The sequence below is a fragment of the Salmo salar genome, chromosome 14 (genome assembly GCF_965601325.2).
Source record: "Salmo salar chromosome 14, fSalSal1, whole genome shotgun sequence".
In the NCBI taxonomy this organism is placed as follows: domain Eukaryota; kingdom Metazoa; phylum Chordata; class Actinopteri; order Salmoniformes; family Salmonidae; genus Salmo; species Salmo salar.
In genome coordinates this window covers 28360864-28379964 of record NC_138304.1, presented here as the reverse complement: position 1 = coordinate 28379964, position 19101 = coordinate 28360864, and the positions used below count along the sequence as shown (strand labels likewise).

Here is a 19101-nt window from a genome sequence, read left to right as displayed (position 1 = left end):
TGGTGCTGAACTCAAAGTAAAACGAGTAAGACTAAGTATAACTTTGGAATGGAGGGAATAATACATATGAAACAATGCATTACCCAACCCTGTGTAACCTCAAATGACAGTGATGCCAAAATGTAAAGGTAAAGAAAAAAATGAAACCTCTGTAAATTGGACATTTTAATTGAAATCTTTTTTTTTATTCACCCTGTGATCTCTATGACAGATGAGCTATGAACTGGCATCCCTCCATGTATCTCTATATCTCTACATGAACTGACCTCTATGGTTGTAGCTTACTGTACTGTTCTGTAGTGCACTGTTCTGTTCTGTACTGTTCTGTTCTGTGCTGTTCTGTACTTGTAACAGAACATGAGTGGATCAGATATCACTGGCTCAGTATTACAGTATGTACAATATATGTATGCAGTTAACCCCCTGCCTGCCTAAAGCATACAGCGAGCATGTTTGCATACTTTTTTTTAATCATTGTCCTAAATTGCAGGTCATATAGTAAAGGGATGTAAAAGTAGTCCATAATGTATACATACAATAGATATAGGATCTGTGGTAGTAGCAATAGTAGAAGAGGCAGTAGCAGTGGAGGCTCCTCAGAGGAGGAAAGGGAAGCCCATCCTCAGTGAATTTCATAAAAATGAAAATAGTGAAACATTAAAAAAGTTTTAGATAAAACAACACTAAATATTTTCACGTCACCAAATAATTGATTAAAACACACTGTTTTGAATTAAGGTCTACAGTAGCCTCAAAAGCACTCTGTAGGGTACCACCATGGTGTAGCCGGAGGACAACTAGTTCCCATCCTCCTCTGGGTACATTGACTTCAATACAAAACCTAGGAGGCTCGTGGTTCTCACTTCCTTCCATAGACTTACAAAGTAATTATTACAACTTCCGGAGGACGTCCTCCAACCTATCAGAGCTATTGCAGCATGAACTGACATGTTGTCCACCCAATCAAAGGATCAGAGAATGAAAGCATAAACTACAGCTAGATAGCACTGCAGTGCATAAAATGTGGTGCGTAGTTGACCCAAAGAGAGAGAGAGAGAGAGAAAGACAATAGTGGAACAGTTTTTAACAAATACAATTCCTCAAAAATGAAGCAGAAGCAAGAGAAAGAGAGAGAGAGAGATTTTTTTTACTTTCCCCTAGCTAGCAAATGCAGCTAGCTAGCTAGTTTAGCCTACTCAAACTGAGAGGGATGCTACAGTATGTTACCTAGCTCGCTATGGCTATCCAACACTGGAGCTCTTCCATATCAAGGTAAGCTTTACGTTTTATTAATTTATTGCCACCATGGCCCGGCGGTAAAACTGCTAAACTGCTTGCAAACTGTACACTGTACTGCATGATTGTAGCGGGTTTACTAACGCGTTAGTTCTAGTAGCTATGTTGTTGACTTGACGCCAGCTAATATGGTGACAATGATGTAGGCTGTGTGTGGCAATTATGATATGAAGGTTTGGCTTGGAAAGGCTTTAATGCCTGGACACAGACAATTGACGTGTTGTGCACTGAAGTCCACAAGCGAAGCGAAAAGGTGAGAGGAGGAGAGAGCGTAGATGCGAGAAGGAATTTTACAACAATCTGGCTGCTATAAAAGTGAACTGTGTTTGCATGTGATTCATTCCACCGATTCTGTTGAAAAACGTTTCTTAAAAGGAAGCAAACAGAAAGAAACGGAGATAAACATACCTGAATTTGTCAAATAGAAACTCGTTTGCAACTGTTGGACTAATGATTACACCCTAAATCAGCTAGATGCAGGCAAGATTGTGCAAGGCGGTATTGAGTATGTCCATGTCTGTCACCTTGATTACTCAAATTTCTCTGCCTCTACATTGTAAACTTTGATTCATAGGCTAGGTTGTAGCAACCTCATGATGGGTATAGGGAAAATTATCATGTAGTAAGTAGCCTAAACCTATCCATGTTACATTAAGCTGGGTAAATGGAATATGAATGAGTGATCCAATATGCTGTAATAGAAATAAGACCATGCTCATAAAAAATGTATCATCCGCCTCATCTTAAACGGCACCGACTGCCACTGTGCGGTTGTCATACTAATCATGGATTATACCACCACTCTCCTAGTTACTAGTGTGTTAGTGTGATGACTCAAAGTCAGTGTGTTCTGAACCTGCAGCCTGCAGCATCATCACAAGTAGAGAGGCCTAGCTGTATGGGCCAATGACTGTAGGGGAATGGGCCTGTGTTAGTTATTATCAGGATGATTAACTTTCACTTTTACTGTAGGCCACAGGCTGTAATGTAATGGCTGGGTGAGTCTAGACCAGTGGTTCTTAACTTGGGTTCGATCGAACCCCAGGGGTTCGGTGAGTCAGTCTCAGGGGTTCGGCGGAGGTCAAGACACACACCCGACTCATATGATTCGTGATGACACGCCCCGCTTGGCCATCATTGGCTGCAGGTGATCACGCAACATCGCTTGGCCTATCTGTGCTGCAGGGAATTTGGCGCGCTCAGTAGTCGAATTGTGACTGTCGTGATGGTACGTCGTGTGATTTCTTTCTTAATATTTTAATCCCTTCATACTAACTATGTCGAGCAAAAAAAGAAAGTGGTCGGACGAATATGTACAATATGGATTCACATGTATAACGGAACGTGATGAGAGTCAGCGTCCTAACTGCATGATTTGCAATGCCAAGTTGAGCAATTCTAGTCTAGCACCGGCAAAACTAAGAGAACACTTCCTTAAGCTGCATGGAGATGGACAATACAAGAACACAACGCTCGCTGAATTCAAGGTGAAGAGAGCCAGATTCGATGAAAAGGCTACTCTGCCTGTTCTCGGCTTTGTACCCATCAACAAACCGATCCTCACAGCATCGTATGAAGTTGCTTACCTGATCGCAAAGCAGGGCAAACCACACACCATTGGTGAAACACTCATAAAACCAGCTGTGTTGAAGATGGCGACTATCATGCTGGGAAAAGCGGCTGAAGTTAAGTTATCCCAGATTCCTCTTTCAAATGACACCATTAGCGACAGAATAGAGGACATGAGCAAAGACATCTTGGCTCAAGTAGTTGCAGATCTGATTTCAAGCCCGGCAAAATTCAGCCTTCAACTCGACGAGACCACAGACGTTTCCAATCTAAGCCAGCTTGCTGTATTTGTGCGCTATGTGAAAGACGACGTGATAAAGGAAGATTTTTTATTTTGTAAGCCTCTTACGACAACAACTAAGGCAGCCGATGTGAAGAAACTTGTGGATGACTTCTTCAAAGACAACAATCTTTCGTGGGATATGGTTTCTGCAGTTTGTTCGGACGGAGCTCCAGTCATGCTGGGAAGAAAGTCTGTTTTTGGTGCGCTAATGAAAGCCGATGCACCACACATCATTGTTACGCATTGTATTCTGCACAGGCATGCGTTGGCAACAAAAACCTTGCCTCCAAAACTGGCAGAAGTATTAAAAATTGTAGTGGAATGCGTGAACTATGTGCGAAATAGTGCTCTGAGGCACCGCATCTTCAGTGAGCTGTGTAAAGAAATGGGCTCTGAATTCGAGGTACTTCTGTACCATTCTAACGTTCGGTGGTTATCCCGGGGACAGGTGCTGAATCGTGTTTTTGCCGTGCGTGTGGAATTAGCCCTGTTTTTGCAAGAGCACCAACATCGTCATGCAGATTGCTTAAAAAATTCTGAGTTCATTCTCATTTTAGCATACATGGCTGATATCTTCGCAGCTCTCAATCATCTCAATCAACAGATGCAGGGCGGTGGAGTTAACATCATCGAAGCGGAAGAAAACCTGAAGGCTTTTCAAAAAAAGCTACCGTTATGGAAACGACGAACAGAGAACGATAACTTCGCAAACTTTCCCCTGCTGGACGACTGTGTAAGTAAGATCGAAGATGTATCTGGAATCGGAGACATTTCTGTACCCGCGGAACTGAAGCAAGCAATTGCCACGCACTTAGATGAGCTTGCAAAGTCTCTCGACGGATACTTCCCTACAAGAGAGTCATATCCAGCATGGGTGAGACAGCCGTTCACGTTTAGTGTTGAGACAACAGATGTCAATGATGAATACCTCGATGAAATCATTGAAATTCAGCAGAGCCAGGTTCAACAGCAACTCTTCAGAACAACAACGCTCTCAACATTTTGGTGTCAACAAATGGTAACGTACCCTGTTATTGCTAAGAAAGCTCTGGAGATTTTCATACCGTTTGTTACAACATATCTTTGCGAGCAATCCTTTTCGAGGATGCTGGACATAAAAACGAAGAAAAGGAACAGACTTTGTTGCGAAAATGACATGAGAGTGGCACTTGCCAAGGTGAAGCCGCGCATTTCTGAACTGGTCTCTGAAAGGCAACAGCAGAAGTCACACTGATTTGCAGTAAATATTCATTATTATGTTTTTGTTTTTGTGTGAAAATCATGTTTTAATGGTTTTGTTCTTTGAACACTGATGTTGATGCACGGTTCCTTTTGTGCACCAGTAAAATATATACCTATGTTTTGAATTATATTTTTCCAATTAAGAAGGGTTCGGTGAATGCGCATATGAAACTGGTGGGGGTCAGTACTTCCAACAAGGTTAAGAACCACTGGTCTAGACTAATTGTTCAACTCAAACAATGAGTCACAAGTGAAAAGAGATTCCTTAATTTAACCCCTAGAGTCAGTGTCCGCACCCCCGCGGATATCGAATCAGCATAATAAAAAACTCCCCATAAAAGTCCGTTTTAAACTAGCGATATCTGGCTGTTACAAACACACAAATTACCTGGGAAAAGTGTTAAAAACATGAGTAAAACAACAGATCTGTCAACAGATAGTAGACCAATCAGGCAAATCTTAGGCATAAGGCATATTGGGACCAGAGAGGTTTGTCTCAGTGACTTTGTGCTAGCTAACATAAATTGATGTCCATGTTCTGCAGATAGTATGTACGTATATACAGTGCCTTGGAAAAGTATTAGGCCCGTTGAGTTTTTCCACATTTTGTTACAGCCTTAATCTAATATTTATGAAATTGTTTTTTTTCCTCATCAATCTACACACAATGCCTCATAATGACGATGCAAAAACAGTTTCTTTTTTTTTGCTGATATAAAAAAAAAATGCATTTTCACATTTTCATAAGTATTCTGACCCTTTACTCAGTACATTGTTGAAGTAGCGATTACAGCCTTGAGTCTTCTTCGGTATGACGCTACACTCTTGGTACACCAGTATTTGGGGAGTTTCTCCCATTCTTCTCCAAAGATCCTCACAAGCTCTGTCAGGTTGGATGGGGAGCATGGCTGCACAGCTATTTTCAGGTCTCTCCAGAGATCTTCGATCAGGTTCAAGTCCGGGCTCTGGCTGGGCCACTCAAGGACATTCAGAGACTTGTTTTCCGAAGCCACTCCTGCGTTGTCTTGGCTGTGTGCTTAGGGTTATTGTCCTCTTGGAAGGTTAACCTTCGCCCCAGTCTGAGGTCCTGAGCGCTCTGGAACAGGTTTCCATCAAGGATCTCTCTGTACTTTGCTCCGTTCATCTTTGCCTCAATCCTGAGTATTTTCGCAGTCCCTGCTGCTGAAAAACATCCCCACAGCATGATGTTGTCACCACCATGCTTCACCGTAGGGATGGTGACAGGATTCCTCCAAACGTGATGCTTGGAATTCAGGCCAAAGAGTTTGGTTTCATCAGACAAGAGAATCTTGTTTCTCATGGTCTGAGAGTCTTTTGGTGCCTTTTGACAAACTCCAAGTGGGCTGTCATGTGCCTTTTTACTAAGGAGTGGCTTCCGTCTGGCCACTCTACCATAAAGGCCTGATTGGTGGAGTGCTGCAGAGATGGTTGTCATTCTGGAAGGTTCTCCCATCTCTACAGAGGAACTCTAGAGCTCTGTCAGAGTGGCCATCGCGTTCTTGGTCTCCTACCTGGCCAAGGTCCTTCTCCCCCGACTGCTCAGTTTGGCTGGGTGGCCAGTTCTAGGAAGAGTCTTGGTGGTTCCCAACTTCTTCCATTTAAGAATGATGGAGGCCATTGTGTTCTTGAGGACCTTTAATGATGCAATGCAGACAATTCATTCGATCTCATGGCTTGGTTTTTGCTCTGACATGCACTGTCAACTGTGGGACCTTATATAGACAGGTGTGTGCCTTTCCAAATCATGTCCAATCAATTGAATTTACCACAGGTGGACTCCAATCAAGTTGTAGAAACATCTCAAGGATGATGAATTTCGAGTCAATTTCGAGTCTCATAGCAAAGGGTCGGAATATTTACAGTATGTACAGTTAAGTCGGACGTTTACATACACCTTAGCCAAATACATTTAAACTCAGTTTTTCACAATTCCTGACATTAATCCTAGTAAAAATGTCCTGTCTTAGGTCAGTTAGGATCACCACTTTTATTTTAAAAATGTGAAATGGCAGAATAATAGAGTGATTTATTTCAGCTTTTATTTCTTTCATCACATTCCCAGTGGGTCAGAAGTTTACATACACTCAATTAGTATTTGGTAGCATTGCCTTTAAATTGTTTAACTTGGGTCAAATGTTTTGGGTAGCCTTCCACAAGCTTCCCACAATAAGTTGGGTGAATTTTGGCCCATTCTCCTGACAGCGCTGGTGTAACTGAGTCAGGTTTGTAGGCCTCCTTGCTCGCACACCCTTTTTCAGTTCTGTCCACAAATTTTCTATGGGATTGAGGTCAGGGCTTTGTGATGGCCACTCCAATACCTTGACTTTGTTGTCCTTAAGCCATTTTGCCACAACTTTGAAAGTATGCTTGGGGTCATTGTCCATTTGGAAGACCCATTTGCGACCAAGCTTTTACTTCCTGACTGATGTCTTAAGATTTTGCTTCAATGTATCCACATCATTTTCCTTCCTCATGATATCATCTATTTTGTGAAGTGCACCAGTCCCTCCTGCAGCAAAGCACCCCCACAACATGATTCTGCCACCCCCATGCTTCATGGATAGGATGGTGTTCTTCGGCTTGCAAGCATCCCCCTTTTTCCTCCAAACATAATGATGGTTATTATGGCCAAACAGTTCTATTTTTGTTTCATCAGACCAGAGGACATTTCTCCAAAAAGTATGATCTTTGTTCCTATGTGCAGTTGCAAACCGTAGTCTGGCTTTTTATGGCGGTTTTGGAGCAGTGGCTTCTTCCTTGCTGAGCGGCCTTTCAGGTTATGTCGATATAGGACTTGTTTTACTGTGGATATAGATACTTTTGTACCTGTTTCCTCCAGCATCTTCACAAGGTCCTTTGCTGTTGTTCTGGGACTGATTTGGACTTTTTGCACCAAAGTACGTTCATCTCTAGGAGACAGAACGTGTCTCCTTCCTGAGCAGTATGATGGCTGCGTGGTCCCATGGTGTTGATACTTGCTTACCATTGTTTGTACAGATGAACGTGGTACCTTCAGGCGTTTGGAAACTGCTCCCAAGGATGAACCAGACTTGTGGAGGTCTACAATTTTTTTTCCTGAGGTCTTGGCTGATTTCTTTTGATTTTCCCATGATGTCAAGCAAAGAGGCACTGACTTTGAAGGTAGGCCTTGAAATACATCTACAGGTACACCTCCAATTGACTCAAATTATGTCAATTAGCCTATCAGAAGCTTCTAAAGCCATGACATCATTTTCTGGAATTTTCCAAGCTGTTTAAAGGCACAGTCAACTTAGTGTATGTAAACTTCTGACCCACTGGAATTGTGATACAGGGAATTATAAGTGAAATAATCTGTCTGTAAACAATTGTTCGAAAAATGTCCAAACCGACTTGCCAAAACTATAATTTGTTAACAAGAAATTTGGGAAGTGGTTGAAAAACTAGTTTTAATGACTCCAACCTAAGTGTATGTAAACTTCCGACTTCAACTGTAAATAAATTAGCAAAAAATGTGCTAAAAATATCTAAATACCGGTTTTTGCTTTGTCATTATGAGCTATTGTGTGTAGATTGCTGAGGATTATAATTTTTTTCAATCCATTTTAGAATAAGGCTGTAAAGTAACAAAATGTGGAAAAAGTCAAGGAGTCTGAATACTTTCCGAAGGCACTGTATGTGTCTGGATGGAACACAGCACATGTTATAAAGAGGCCTTAATAATGGATCAATTAATCGAAGCGACACAGCCGGTACCCATCGTTAACCTTTGGAAACGAGGGTTGCCTCGTGCTGCTGCCCCATGAACAACACCCAGAAATAAAACTCAGTTTCAGCATTATGTTTATGCAAGAAAGAAGAATGGTATGAGAAATAAATATTAATTTGTGATTGCAGCATACATGTGATGTGATTCTGGAACCCTATAGGAACATAGAGTGGCTACATCCCAAATAGTACCCTAGTCCCTATATAGTGCACTACTTTTGACCAGAGTGGGCCGTGGTAAAAATAAATGCACTATAAAGGGAATAGGGTGCTATTTGGGAGACAGAGAGGGAGATCTATTATTGAAAAGTGTTTCAGCTGCTGAGAATAGAACATGACGATGGTGTAAGGCTGTCTACATCCCAAATGGCACCCTATTCCTTATATAGTAGATGGGCGCTGGTCAAAAGTAGTGCACTAGGGAATAGGGTGCCATTTGGGATGCACAGTGTGTCTGAGAGGCAGAAAGCTGGTGGTGGTGGTGGGGTGCTGTGGTTTATATATAACCCTGGCCTGTACTGATGTGTGCCCTTACCTGTACTCCCATGACTCTCTCTGTCAGGGAGTCTTGAGGGAGCGAAGGAAGGCTGCGCCTGATCTGAATATCAAACAGGGGAGGGTGAGGGAGTAGGGTGCACTTTTCCGCTGCCTTCAGCCTTCCTCACAGAAGCCCTGGATAATTTCAAGGTACAAGAGGGAGACACGAAGAGGGAGGGTCCTACTCTATTAGCTAAACTCTTCATTATACAGTCAGATCCAGCATGAAGCCTGCAGAAACCATCACCGCAGGTGTCATACCTCCCCTTATCCATACTGATCATTTCCAAGAATACAGAGTGGCGCTGCTATATCCTTCCCCTCAATATACTGAAGGGGTGTTGATACTGTGCTAAAACAGAGCTGGGTCTGTGACACATTTCCTGCCCTTTCAGGGCGACACCACATAATTGAACCCTTAGCTAAATGAGTACCGGTAACCCAGTAATAGCCTATTATAGGGAGAGAGAGGTAATTTTTACCAGCATGGTAATACAAGAGGATTATCAAATGAGGAAACTCTGAGTCATGGTGTAAATGTATAATTCATACATTATAAATTATAATGCATTTTGACTGTTCTTGTCCTTGAAATAGCTTTCGAAACCAAAGCCCCTGAATCAGGAGACACTGTCTGCTGAGTAGAGGAAGTGGAAGAAGGGTAATGATGAAGAATATAAAGAGGCAGGGAAGGAAGGAAGGAGGGAGGGAGGGAGTACTGCTGTGTTCAGGAGGAGGAGATACAGGCAGGGAGGGAGGGAGTACTGCTGTGTTCAGGAGGAGGAGATACAGGCAGGGAGGGAGGGAGTACTGCTGTGTTCAGGAGGAGGAGATACAGGCAGGGAGGGGGAGAGTACTGCTGTGTTCAAGAGGAGGAGATACAGGCAGGGAGGGGGGGAGTACTGCTGTGTTCAGGAGGAGGAGATACAGGCAGGGAGGGGGGGGAGTACTGCTGTGTTCAGGAGGAGGAGATACAGGCAGGGAGGGGGAGAGTACTGCTGTGTTCAGGAGGAGGAGATACAGGCAGGGAGGGGGGAGAGTACTGCTGTGTTCAGGAGGAGGAGATACAGGCAGGGAGGGAGGGAGTACTGCTGTGTTTAGGAGGAGGAGATACAGGCAGGGAGGGGAATATTCCTCCCTAATCAAGTAAAATGTTAATAAGCCTACTGCCTGCCAGTCCCTCAAACGTCTTTTCCCTTCCCTCTCTCCAAGAGACATGTAAAATAAAATTCCTCCTCTTTCCCACTCATCCTCCTACCCCATCTACCTTCCTCTACTCTCTCTCTCTCTCTCTTTCTCTCGCTCCCTCTCTGTCTATCTCCGCCTGCCTGCATGCCTGCCTGTTTGACCCATTTTCCGACTGTCTGTCCTCCAAAGCACTCTCCTCATTAGCAGTGTAAATGTAAATCCCCCATGATGAGGAGGAGGAACACAGCGGATGGGTTTAATGAGATCTCAGCATCCCTTACAATACACATTGTTCCTCAAGTCAATATCGCTCACCAAACAACACTGTTACATTCATACACACTCACTGAGTGTACAAAATATTAGGAACACCTTTTGCCATAAGAACAGCCTCAATTCGTCGGGCATGGACTCTACAAGGTGTGAACGCGTTCCACAGGGATGCTGGCCCATGTTAACTCCAACGATTCCCGCCCATGTTGACTCCAATGCTTCCCACAGTTGTGTCAAGTTGGCTTTGGGTGGCTTTGGGTGGTGGAAATATTCTTGATACACATGGGAAACTGTTGAGCGTGAAAAACCCAGCAGCATTGCAGTTCTTGACATACTCAAACCGGTGCGCCTGGCACCTACCACCATACCCTGTTCAAAGGCACTTAAATCTTTTGTCTTGCCCACTCACCCTCTGAATGGCAATCATACACAATTCATGTCTCAATTGTCTCAAGGCTTAAAAATCCTTCTTTAAGCTGTCTCCTCCCCTTCATCTACACTGATTGAAGTGGATTTAAGAGGTGACATCAATCATTTACATTTTTATTTATTATATTTAACCTTTATTTAACTAAACATGTCAATAAGAGATAATAGCTTTCATCTGAGCTGTGTTCGAATACTCATACTAACTGCACTAACCGTACTATTTGTGATGTGAACTGAGTATATAGTGAATTGAGTATATAGTTATTGGTCATAGTATGGATATACATAGTTAGTATGCCAAAAGTTCCCGGATGTCGAACTAAATTCGCCAAAATACGAAGTAAACAAGCAGTGTACACTATTTCAGTGCTTTTAGGGCCCATAATGCAATTCATCAAAAAAGGTGCATGGCTTCACGTTTTCAGATTTGTAGAAAATGGGGGAAAATAGGCAGCCTAAGCAAAGAAGTCCAACGAGAGCGGATATAAACTCATTATTTTAACTAATTATGTCAAATGTTAAGAAAATGTTGAGCAATTTAATAAAGTAATGACTTTCAAATAAGTTACGTTGCATGTTATGTTGGTTGACAATTTGTTAGCTATGCTATCCTTATGAACCGCATAGCATTACAGCAACATCTACCGGTATGTTAGCTAGTTACCTAACGTTAGTTGGCTACTAATACATCGAACTTGCCAGGCAGTATATTAACTATATGCTATCTAAATAACTACCCAACGTTTATTGACTTGATTATTCACACAATTCTTAGCTAAGTGGTATAGTCATTTTGCATTTAAATGGACATTGTTAATTATGGCTATCTACTCAGATTTCAGAAGACTCTCCCGCAGAATAACTGATACATTTACGAACGCTTAACACCCGTTGAATATGGCCGGTGTCAGTAAACTTCGGCAAAAAAAAAGCTATTACATTGTTGCCAGCAGCACAGTTACAGTCAACAACGATCTGGATAACATGAAAACAGCCTAACCAGCTCTGCTAGGGCGAGTAAAATGGTTAGAGTGAGGTGTTTTCTCATTTGTTTCTGGAAGTATATAGCCAACGTTAGCCAGTTAACTGGGCTGCTTGACTGCAATTGAACGCTCCGAGAGCGAAACGGTCTGAATTTACGAACGGACAATCTGACAATGCTCTGGATTTACGAACTCCCAGAGTGCACTCTGCCACTCCAGATTGAATTTAAAAACACACCAAAAATCATAAAATATTTAGCTACTCATTTTTTATGCTAACAAGCTAGCAAGAGGTTGCATAGCATCAACTTCCAGTAGACAGGCGAAGATCTAGTACGCTCAACTGAAACAATACCGTTCGCTTACAGTATACTAAAATGAACTAATAGTATGTAGTATATACTCATTAAGTATGTAGTATACAGTATGGGTATTTGAACACAGCTCTGGATTCACCTGGTCAGTCTACGTCATGGAAAGAGTGGGTATTCCTAATGTTTTGTGCACTATTAAAAAAAGGATACAGTGCCTTCGGAAAGTATTCACACCCCTTGACATTTTCTAAAATGGATTACATTTAAGAAAATCCTCAGCAATCTACACACAATACCCCATAATGACAAAGCGAAAACAGGTTTTTAGACATTTTTGCTAATGTATTCAGACCCTTTACTATGAGAATCAAAATTGAGCTCAGGTACATCCTGTTTCCATTGATCATCTTTGAGATATTTCTACAACTTGATTGGAGTTACCTGTGGTAAATTCAATTGATTGGACATTAATTTGGAAAGGCACAGACCTGTCTATATAAGGTCCCACATTTGACAGTGAATTTCAGAACAAAAACCAAGCCATGAGGTCGAAGGAATTGTCCGTAGAGCACCGAGAAAGGATTATGTCGAGGTACAGATCTGGGAAAGGGTATGAAAAAATGTCTGCAGCATTGAAGGTCCCCAAGAACAGTGTCCTACATCATTCTTAAATGGAAGAAGTTTGGAACCACCAAGACTCTTCCTAGAGCTGGCCACCCGGCCAAACAATCAGGGGAAAAGGACCTTGGTCAGGTAGGTGACCAAGAACCCGATGGTCACTCTGACAGAGCTCTAGAGTTCCTCTGTGGAGATGAGTAAACCTTCCAGTAGGACAACCATCTCTGCAGCACTCCACCAATCAGGCCTTTATGGTCGAGTGGCCAGATGGAAGCCACTCCTCAGTAAAAGGCACATGACAGCCTACTTGGAGTTTGTCAAAAGGCACCTAAATACTCTGACCATTAGAAACAAGATTCTCTGGTCTGATGAAACCAAGATTGAACGCTTTGGCCTGAATGCCAAGCGTCATGTCTGGAGGAAACCTGGCACCACCATTTTTCAGCGGCAGGGACTGGGAGTCTAGTCAGCAAAGATGAACTGAGCAAAGTACAGAGAGATCCTTGATGAAAACCTGCTCCAGAATGTTCAGGACCTCAGACTGGGGCCCTAAGCACACACAGCCAAGACAACGCAGGAGTGGCTTCGGGTCTCTGAATGACCTTGAGTGGCCCAGCCAGAGCCCGGACTTGAACATCTCTGGAGAGATCAGAAAATAGCTGTGCAGCAACGCTCCACATCCAACCTGACAGAGCTTGAGAGGATCTACAGAGAATGGGAGTAACTCCCCAAATACAGGTGTGCCAAGCTTGTAGCGTCATACCCAAGAAGACTGGAGGCTGTAATCGCTGCTTAACTTCTCTAGGGTAGGGGGCAGTATTTTGACGTCCGGATGAAAAGCATGCCCGTAGTAAACTGCCTGCTACTCAGTCCCAGAAGCTAAGATATGCAAATTATTAGTAGATTTGGATAGAAAACACTCTGAAGTTTCTAAAACTGTTTGAATGATGTCTGTGAGTATAACAGAACTCATATGGCAGGCAAAGCCCTGAGAAAAAAATCCAACCAGGAAGTGTGGAAATCTGAGGTTTGTAGTTTTTCAAGTGATTCCCTATCCAGTATACAGTGTCAACTGGGTCATTTTGCACTCCCTAAGGCTTCCACTAGATGTCAACAGTCTTTAGAACGGTGTTTCATGCTTCTACTGTGAATGGGGAGAGAATAAGAGCATATGGAGTCAGATGACTGAGAAAATGACATGAGCTCAGTGGCGCGCACTCCCGTGAGAGTTAGCTGTGTTCCTTTTCTTTTTTGAAGACAAAGGAATCGTCCGGTTGGAATATTATGGAAGATTTATGATAAAAACATCCTAAAGATTGATTCTATACATCGTTTGACATGTTTCTACGAACTGTAATATAACTTTTTTTACTATTCGTCTGAACTAACTGCGCGAGCACAGTGGATTTGGATAACTCGACTGAACGCGCGAACAAAAAGGAGGTATTTGGACATAAAGGATGGACTTTATCGAAACAAATTGATGTGCTCATTCACCGGAAGTTTTGGGAGGCAAAACATTTCTGAACATTACACGCCAATGTAAAATGGGGTTTTTGGATATAAATATGAACTATATCAAGCAAAACATACATGTACTGTGTAACATGAAGTCCTATGAGTGCCATCTGATGAAGATCATCAAAGGTTAGTGATTAATTTTAGCTGTATTTCTGTTTTTTTGTGACGCCTCTCCTTGCTTGGAAAATTGCTGTGTGGTTTTTCTTGTCTTGGCACTGTCATAACATAATCTAATGTTATGCTTTCGCCGTAAAGCCTTTTTGAGATCGGACAATGTGGTTGAATTAACGAGAAGTGTATCTTTAAAATGGGATATAATAGTTGTATGTTTGAGAAATTTGAATTATGAGATTTTTGTTGTTTTGAATTTGGCGCCCTGCTATTTCGCTGGCTGTTGAATAGTGTGTCCCGCGGGTGGGACGCTACCCCAGAGAGGCTAAGGTGCTTTGACAAAGTACTGAGTAAAGGGTCTGAATACTTATGTAAATGTGATATTTACAGCAAAAAAAGTCTAAAAACCTGTTTTTGCTTTGTCATTATGGGGTACTGTGTGTAGATTGATGAGGAAAAAACAAAATATAATAGGGTATGAATACTTTCTGAGTGCACTGTATATTGCAGGGATAGTGCTATCAACTCATCACATCCAAACCACAACTGTTGTAACCCATTTTCAGCACTTGTTCTCTTGAGCAATAACAAGAAAACCAACTTTGGTTAAACCTGTGTAAATTCTGTACATCCCAGTTAGTGTTTCAATATGGTTCCAGGTAAACAGTACCTGTATAACATATTGTATAAAGCTCCCTAAGACTGCCACTCTGCCTGACTTTATTGCCCTGTTACAGAGAGCATACTCAAGGTTGCTCGCTTTTTCATAGTCCTTCGAGCCAGATAGTAACAATTGTCCTGGAACACATAGAATATAAAGCCTTGTCAGGGCCCTCCTCTCACCTCTCTCTGCCAGCGGGGGTTGATGGTGTTACAGACGATGCCTGAGCGTTTCTCCTGGCCGTGGTGTGGCAGCGCTGGAAAGATGCTGTTCCTGCCGGGATGGATGGCGATCTTCAGGTAGGGGTCAGGGTTGAAGAACATCCCTTTCTTCAGCCCTGTGGCGTGGAAATCTACCAGACACGATAAGAGCATAGAGGAGGAGACGATGAGGATAAAAGGCTTTAAAATTACACCTTTAAGGGCTTAAGAAAATCCCAAACTTCTGACAAAGAGGAGCAGAGTGCAGGCAGCAGGAGTGTTCCTTTTAGCTCTGCAAACCAATTCAGTTCAATATCCTGTGTTGCCACAGTATGCTGTACTTCTACAATAGTAGTAGTATGTTCTACTATAGCAGAGCAGAGACATAATAACTCACCCTGAAAAATATGTCTAGACAGAATTATTATTTTGCATAGCATTGCATTTAACTTGAACTTCTCTCCAACTCTGCTCTGTAATATTTGTGACAGCCATGTCATACAGTAGCATAGCCTTCCAGTGATCTGGGACCAGACAGGGACTACTACAGTCAGTATGTTTGTTCAGTATATGTAAGCCTGTGTTGATCAAAGCTGAAGACGAAGGGGGAAGAGCTGCTGTCTGAAATCCCATCTGCCTCCCCCTGACATCTCCCATGCAGCCTTCGGGGAGAGAATCGTTTGGATACACGACTTAGCAAGCTGTCACACCCACCTTTCATCTGCACTACCTCACTGTGAATCAGGTGGAACTGGATCATACCGCCTCTACTGCTGCTGCATCCCTCACAGTTAGGAATCCAACTCAACTCAGGACTGTCAGAGACACTTAGCACAATAGACTCACTGTGCTTTTCCTATGATGAGTCAGAGCCTCACTTGTTAGGATGTTTTTGTGACATTTCTACAGATGTGATGTATTTCTTCCTGCAGTGTTTGAGAATGAAACAGCCCCATTTAAGTATGGACGTTTTAGGAGAAAGGAATCCTTTTCATCACCGTCATGTAAGTGTGGGTTTGTCGATATTTCTCTAACTGCTAGCATTCTGTATCATGCCAGTTGGCACAGAACATTCCTTCCTGTAATGCACATGATGTACTCCAGATGGATGATAGTACTGTATCTGAATCCTGGGATGAGTTGCTATGGAGACACAAGCTGTGTGTTGCCCTTTTCCACAGTGATGCTGGCACGTGTGCTGGCCCAACCCTGTAGAGACGCGTTGCCAAGGTAACGTGGTGGTAGGGAGCGGGGGGGGGGGGGGGGGGGCATGCTCACCTGAGAGGGAGAAGCTAATGAGTCTTCTGCTGCCTGTGCTCTGGGGGACTTCTTCATTGGTGACGGGCTTAAACACCTACAGAGAGAGAGGGTGAGAAAGAGAGAGCAAAAGAAAGAGAGGGTTAGAGAGAGCGAGAGAGAGAGAGAGAGAGAGAGAAAGTCCCATCAGCGCCCGCCTTTACAGCACCACTCCACTCTGTTCCTCCTCCACAGGTGTAAGCCTGCCTAAGGGTCTTTACAGCAGGCAGGTGGATTTGTGGAAAATAGCCACTGAGAGATGATGGAGGGCCACTGAGAGATGATGGAGGGCCACTGAGAGATGAAGGGCCACTGAGAGATGGGGGTGGGGGATAAGGGTCATATGCAAACGCCGCACACACACCATCACAGCAGTAACAATACAATGGCATTTTGACAGGCTGTGGCATTGATGTGTTTCTCTGAGATTGTTCCTCTGGGTGTGATCTCTAGGAGGACTAGGGACTGGTCATTATAGCAGTGTGGGGGTATGTAGGCTGTGGGGGCAGGACCTGCATAGCCTGGGCTAAAGCATTTCACTCCCTGGCTGCAGTGGGCCTCCAGCAGACAGCTGGAGTGCCCACAGGGGTCCTCTACTACAGTATACTCCACAGGGACAACACAAGGACATTATCTGATTCCCCTCTCTGTTCACCTCTGGCTGTGGCGTATCTGTCTGTCTATCTCTCAGACTGCTGTCTGTCTGTGCGTGATCTCTCTCAAGACAGGCAATGTCATCCAGCCAATAAGCATATAATAATTTACACTTAGCACCACTTTAAATTTCAGGATTTTCTTTTCCAGTCAATGAGAAAAGAAGGGTAACCAATCTAATGGATTGCTAAACCCATTATATCTGCCCTTTACATCATGTCTGATAACCCCCTAGTAATCCAGGTAACACTGGACAACAGATGACATGCTAACTCCTTTCTGGAACAGTCAGGATTCTTTTCTTACCACTCTTGGCTCTAGTGATAAGCTTCAACCCAGACAATGGAAAAATATATCCTTTAGATGGAAAGACATACAGTAGATCCGTTGTAATTCACCATCTCTTCCCTTCAGTGCCCCTTGAGAAGCCCATATGAACACATAGAGCCCATGTACAGTAGCACTAATACCAGGTTGGGACTAAGTAGTCCTACACGCTCACCGGAACTGAGGGGTTCTTCACAGTCAAACTGGGGGTGGTGGCACGTAGTGCCCCGCTCACACCATGATAGTATTTAAAACAGATCTTGGTCTCCACTGAGAGGAAAGAAGAGACAGATGACAGAAGAGAGGACAGAAGTTAGTTTAAGAACAGGAGAGAGATTGTCCTATCTTTTTAGAATGACCTACTGTTTGCATTATACACTATTTCTCTGTTTATTGGCACCTTTATCAGGTTTCACAGTTGGAAAGCTCTCAAAAACAGGCCAGAGACAGACCAGTGTGACCTAAGAAAGCTGTTGTGAGCAGCATGCCAATAAACTGGGGGAGAGAGAGCAGACGGTCCTCAGCTACATGGTTATTAGCATCGGGGAGTCTGACACAGAGAGATAATACTATCCCTTTAATTACACAGAGAGATAATACTATCCATTTAATTACACAGAGAGATAATACTATCCCTTTAATTACACAGAGAGATAATACTATCCCTTTAATTACACAGAGAGATAAGAATCTCAGCGCTGCTTTCCAAGCTGCTAATCTACTGTGGTAGCTAAATGGAAATGCTTGAGAATCAACACCACTGAGCCTACAGGGTGGCACACAGGCACCAGCGAATGGTATTGGCCAAAAGATTGATTGCTGTCTCTGCCTGGCCGGTTCCCTTCTCTCCACTGGGATTCTCTGCCTCTAACCCTATTACGGGGGCTGAGTCACTGGCATACTGGTGCTCTTCCATGCCGTCCCTAGGAGGGGTGCGTCACTTGAGTGGGTTGAGTCACTGACGTGATCTTCCTGTCCGGGTTGGCACACCCCCTCAGGTTCGTGCCGTGGGGGAGGTCTTCGTGGGCTATACTCGGCCTTTTCTCAGGGTAGTAGGTTGGTGGTTGAAGATATCCCTCTAGTGGTGTGGGGGCTGTGCCTTGGCAAGTGGGTGGGGTTATATCCTGTCTGTTTGGCCCTGTCCGGGTATTTATGCTGCAGTAGTTTACGTGTCGGGGGGCAAGGGTGAGTCTGTTATATCTGGAGTATTTCTCATGTCTTATCCGGTGTCCCGTGTGAATTTAAGTATGCTCTCTCTAATTATCTCTCTCTTTCTCTTTCTCTCGGAGGACCTGAGCCCTAGGACCATGCCTCAGGACTACCTGGCCTGATGACTCCTTGCTGTCCCCAGTCCACCTGGTCATGCTGCTGCTCCAGTTTCAACTGTTCTGCCTGCGGCTATGGAACCCTGACCTGTTCACTGGACGTGCTACCTTGTCCCGGACCTGCTGTTTTGGACTCTCTCTACCGCACCTGCTGTCTCTAACTCTGAATGATCAGCTATGAAAAGCCAACTGACATTTACTGCTGAGGTGCTGACCTGTTGCACCCTCTACAACCACTGGGATTATTATTATCTGACCCCGCTGGTCATCTATGAACGTTTGAACATCTTGGCCATGTTCTGTTATAATCTCCACCCAGCACAGCCAGAAGAGGACTGGCCACCCCTCAGAGCCTGGTTCCTCTCTAGGTTTCTTCCTAGGTTCTTGCCTTTCTAGGGAGTTTTTCTTAGCCACCGTACTTCTACATCTGCATTGCTTGCTGTTTGGGGTTTTAGGCTGGGTTTCTTTTATATCGGCTGATGTAAAAAGGGCTTTATAAATAAATG

General features: G+C 43.5%; 1 protein-coding gene across 1 annotated transcript in view; it reads right to left on the bottom strand.

Annotated features, from left to right (window-relative positions):
- LOC106569213 (E3 ubiquitin-protein ligase HECW1) overlaps positions 1-19101 on the bottom strand; it is a 65993-nt gene that overhangs the window by 33346 nt on the left and 13546 nt on the right. Inside the window, exons 4-6 of the mRNA XM_014140349.3 lie at positions 17446-17540; positions 16272-16347; positions 14976-15145 (exon numbers count right to left, since the gene is read on the bottom strand). Of these exons, the coding sequence (XP_013995824.3) occupies positions 14976-15145; positions 16272-16347; positions 17446-17540 (341 nt within the window). The remainder of the gene's footprint in view (positions 1-14975; positions 15146-16271; positions 16348-17445; positions 17541-19101) is intronic.